This window comes from Photinus pyralis, unplaced genomic scaffold (genome assembly GCF_008802855.1).
Source record: "Photinus pyralis isolate 1611_PpyrPB1 unplaced genomic scaffold, Ppyr1.3 Ppyr1.4_LG7, whole genome shotgun sequence".
In the NCBI taxonomy this organism is placed as follows: domain Eukaryota; kingdom Metazoa; phylum Arthropoda; class Insecta; order Coleoptera; family Lampyridae; genus Photinus; species Photinus pyralis.
In genome coordinates, this window is record NW_022170738.1 from 38,658,223 (window position 1) to 38,662,954 (window position 4,732).

The 4,732-nt window shown below is 36.5% G+C and overlaps 1 protein-coding gene across 2 annotated transcripts; it reads left to right on the plus strand.

Moving 5' to 3' along the window:
* The first annotated feature begins 606 nt into the window (after window positions 1–606).
* LOC116175310 lies at window positions 607–2,315 on the plus strand. Of its 2 annotated transcripts, none has more exons than XM_031493386.1 (2): window positions 607–928; window positions 1,020–2,315. In XM_031493386.1, exon 2 carries the CDS (start codon window positions 1,029–1,031, stop codon window positions 1,968–1,970), a length of 942 nt encoding a protein of 313 aa, XP_031349246.1. In that variant the 5' UTR covers window positions 607–928; window positions 1,020–1,028; the 3' UTR covers window positions 1,971–2,315. The 2 variants fall into 2 exon arrangements, with proteins under 2 accessions (XP_031349246.1, XP_031349247.1); XM_031493387.1 differs by lacking the exon at window positions 607–928 and adding an exon at window positions 941–968.
* Window positions 2,316–4,732: the final 2,417 nt, after the last annotated feature.

Here is a 4,732-nt window from a genome sequence, read left to right on the forward strand (position 1 = left end):
AGCTCTTAAAAACCGCAGTAGTCCTTAATAGCAATCCTTAAAGAATCTTGAACCTTTATAGATAATTCTTGAAGGTCATTCAAACGCAAACCCTTTGAAAGCTATTAAAATCTCTTATGGACGAAGTTTCTAAGTACCTTTACATAATATCTCTTTGGCTTACAAGCGCAAACTGTCACTGTGCATTTATTTTAGTCTATCATTTAATTAAATTCGGATTAGCGCGCATAATTTATGCTTGAACTTAAAACGTTATGTTCCAGTCAACTGTCTAAGCTAACTATTCTGACATTTTAAAAGTGCAATTGTTCTTGTAAATGAAGTTCTATCTCGAAATCTTAAAATGTTGCAGTAGGCAGAACTGTCACCTTACTGTGTATTTTAAAAACCTTGAGATTGTCTATGGGCGATTTTCTCATGTACATAGCGTATATAAGGTATAGACGTATTTGTGTTTCACGTGGGAAACGTTATGGCGATTTAAGGATGAAATTCGTTTTACCTTTGCCGATTCAATTTATAACGAGCACAAATCCAATCAAAAAATTTATAATGACACGTAAATACGGCAGTTTCCCTCGTCATAAATGATCGCGTATGCAAAAAGTCGTTTTTTGTTGAGAAGTGAACTTTTTTTATTAACAGCTATTCGTCATTCTACAAGAAATTTACTTTTATCGAAAAAAGGTAATTCCGTAACAAGGGGAATGCGACGGCGGCGCGTCTGGGTTAATGCTAAGAACTCCAAGACAATGGCCAAACAATAGCGTCACGTTTAATTAAGTAACCACGCGTCAGGATGTATTATATAAATTGAACGTAATAGACCCTTTCATAAACATTGTGCAAAACACGAAGTAGGTAACTCCCACAGATTTTGTTATTGTCTCGCGACATCTCCACCTTGTGCGTCTTTTGATATTTATACGTAAGTAGAAATGAATATTTGAGCGCCCTTTGAAATCAAAGTTCCTGTTCTAAATTTAGATGTAGTCTGAAATTAATTGGATCATTTTTAGGCTGCCAATATGGAGGCTGAAGAATTTGGAAATTTCAGCAATTTAACATTTGACGCGACCTCATCGGCGCACTACTTCGTACAAGACATGCTATTTACAATGCTTTGCTTCGTGGCAATCCTGGCCAACGTAGGTATCATCTACACGACCTTCCACTTCAGAAGAATGCGCACTGTACCCAACATAATTCTGGCGAATTGGGCCATCGCCGATCTCTCCTGTCTTCTAACAACACCGAGCAACTACCGCCTGATTGCGATCTTAGACAATATTTCGCTTCCCGGAGTCTTCGTGTGCAGCCTGTACGAAGTAGGCAATAGCGCGGCGATGGCAACGCTTTTCTTCGCGATATTCTTGTCAACGGATTGGTGCATTGCGGCCTTCTTTGAGAGTGCGTCGAAAAAGTTTCGGAAGTACACCGTACACTACCTCCTCGTCTTCTGGGTGTGCGTGCTCGGCGTTTTGTGCGTGGGTGTCGTGTACTGCATCCACAATTACCTATCATATCTGATCCAAGCCATCATGATCCTCATTGCGTACTGCACGCTACTGCTGTTTGTTATCACTCTCCAAATTTGTAACTGCGTTAAAAGGTGCAGAAGGCGACGCGTTTCCTATCCAAAGCTCATGTTAAACATCTCGACTGCCTTCACCATAAGCTGGTTCATTGGATTTGTCAATCTCTTCATAATGGCCGGCGCCAACAGGTTTTATAGAGTTGTCGAGATGATATCTTCGATTTTTCTATACTGCACGTCAATAATGATCTTTATTATTTTGTATCGACAGAGTAACGACTTCCACGCGTGCGTTAACAATATTCTCAGGAGGGATAGAAGCGGCTATGAGGAGGCAAATTTTGATTTTCACACGCCGGTGAGAAAGCCGATAGTCAAAAATGGCGCGAATTGTCTATTCAGCAATAGAGATCAAAATGTGTTTATATGTTAGGATCACTTGTGTGGCTCTAAGCAGGAATTGGACATGGTCTTCCCAATGGATCGGTACGAGAAATGAGTGTAAATTAGTACCTAAAGCTTTCATATTTTATAGTGCATTACTATGACTATGGCGAGAAAAAAGTTGATGTATTAAGATAGGTAGCTCATTTGTCATGGGCCACCAGCAAAGCTAATGTAATGACCTACTATAAAGCATTCTATGTCTATATATACCCTTAAAAGCTCTGCACACAAGCAGCAGTTTATAAAGATTTGTAGTTGTATCAAGATTTAACGTTTATTTATTTTGTTCGGCAATCGTTGTTTGCAATCTGATTAGAATTGTTATAACTAATATTGTATTCTCTTACCTGATACTAGCACAATTAATAATTAGCTTTGAACACAAATTGTTCTTAAATCAATGCCTAATGGCTACCAAACTAATCTACGACCGAGTAAAGAGTAAACAACGTTTCTATGGATACATGCAAATGTTTGAGGTAACTATAAACATTTAAATCAAGCTTTTGTATTCCTACATCAATGCCCCAACTTCAGAAGGGGTTATGCAATTTTTCCGAATATAATATAATCCCCTTTCAACGGTCCCTCAAATACCTAACAATAAAAATTGTTTTGTTTCAGACTTTATGGCCGAGGACGTTAACACGACTTTTTAAATTGTGAAAGATTTAAGGATTTAATATCCGATGAAATTGAGTGACATAGCTTCTATTCGAGGTTGTATAAGTACCGGTAATTTTGAAGTAAACTTGCCCAAAATGTTGGTTGTTAATGACTAGACCATTGTTTTCGACTTTACTAGCCTCCACGGTTATTATTTGCAAGTATTTAATTGTTACATTATTATTATGAGAAAAGTTTTAGATGTTACAGTCCACCCGACATAATTATAGGTAATTTTCTGATAAGTGTTTTATTCAATTATGTAACATTTTGGTCCTTCGAGTCGGATAAGAACGTATCAGAAGGTGCCCTAAGAGCTGCTACGTCATTGAGGTTTATATATATTTATAAATGTATAATGGTTGGTGGGTTAAGATGGGTAAGCAACCTTGGCTGAAACCTGGCTCACTTGAAAATAAGGTTCACCAGTAATTCATTATGTGGTAAAGATTAAAATATTAAGATAAGGATCAAATTTAGCATGGGCGTGATCACTAGATAAGGATTGCAAAGTATTTTCTTGTATTTCTTTTTATGAATCCAGTTAATATTTTATATCTAGGGGGTGGTAAAGAAAAATGAAATTTGATAGATTTTACTTTACATAATATATTCAATCAAGTCATATGCGTATTATTAGGGTTCAATAAAACTAGAGCATTACACTTTGAATTTCAGATTTTAAGAGCAGATAGGCCAAACTTCCGCGATGTAGGTAAATAAAATCGACATTGTTATAACGTTTATTTTATATTTATAAAATATTTAGAAAAAAATAAAATAAAATATAAAATAAAAAACGTTATAACAAAGTCGATTTTATTTACCAGTCTTATCATAACGTTTCGACAATGGAGATTTCATCAAAAATGTTCCGCGAGGTACCTAGGAGGTATAAAAACATTTTTATGACTGAGCTAGCCGTGGGTGAATTAAAATTAATGTTAAATTTTTTGCCGCTGCCGTAGAGTTTCAATTTTAATTTATGCATGTGAGGTCTTCAAGTCTTATACATGTAAATAAGCCCGTTACAGTGCCAAAACGGCGTAACCCAATAACAAAAGTTAGTTGATAATTCTGCTACTTCTCTCTCTTCATCTGTCATACGGCGAGGAAACCAAGAGCAGCGGAAATCTGTTAAAATTTTTTGCACATTCTGTTAGTCCGCAAAGCATAAATGCCACACTTTTTGGCTTGTGCAAGTGAGAGATTTTAGTTTTCATGCAACAATAATTTACTTGCACAAAGGAGTCAATCTGTACAAATTGCATGAACGTGAAAACCCACCTTTAGGCTTAGCAGAATACAAAAGTAGCTTGTTGGTTAGGACTGCCGTACGATAAGGGAGAAGTATGAAGTCACGTACGTTCTACACACAGATTTCATAGATATCGCAGCTTGCTCCTTTTCTTTTACATTGCAATATATTAATTTTCATTCTTCAGTGCTACCCACGCAATTACCTGCGCTGAAGAATAAAAGAATTCGCTCGAATATGATGTACATAATTGCCCTCTTTTTAATACGTCTACTGTGTTCCGAGACAATGAAAATTTCCGGAGATATTACCTTCATATTAAAAATGTTCCTATGGAATTTATATTAATCAAATCGGAGGGTCATGGATTAAGGGACCCAACCTGCCCTTGCCTTAAGTAGAAATCATCTCGAGAAGACTTTAAATTCAATTTGTTGCGAGGAAGTTCTAAGAAAGGTAATGAAATTTACATCAAGCAACGGCGCGTGTAATTCTTCACTAAAAGATCGCAGTTTAATTGGAGTTAACAATTAAAAGATCCGACGAGATATACATGCCGATTTAAATAATCGATGACGGGTCGCGTCTCTCGCTGCGGTTTATGTGGTGAAAGCTTTAATGTCTATATAGAAAAATGAAAAATTCATTATTGCGAACATAAATTCCCATTGGAGAAATAGGAGATAATGTAGTGTATATTGACATGTCGTCAATATGCCATGTCGTTGTATGAAATACCGTCCTATCAATACAAGTTTGGTATAAATAAGTTAATGATAATGTCAATACGGCGTCTACGTTACCAGGTTATAGTGCCGTATACG

Bases quoted from the DNA above. Each gene is read 5' to 3' on its own strand.
- LOC116175310 (XM_031493386.1), top strand. From the start codon at position 1,029: ATGGAGGCTGAAGAATTTGGAAATTTCAGCAATTTAACATTTGACGCG.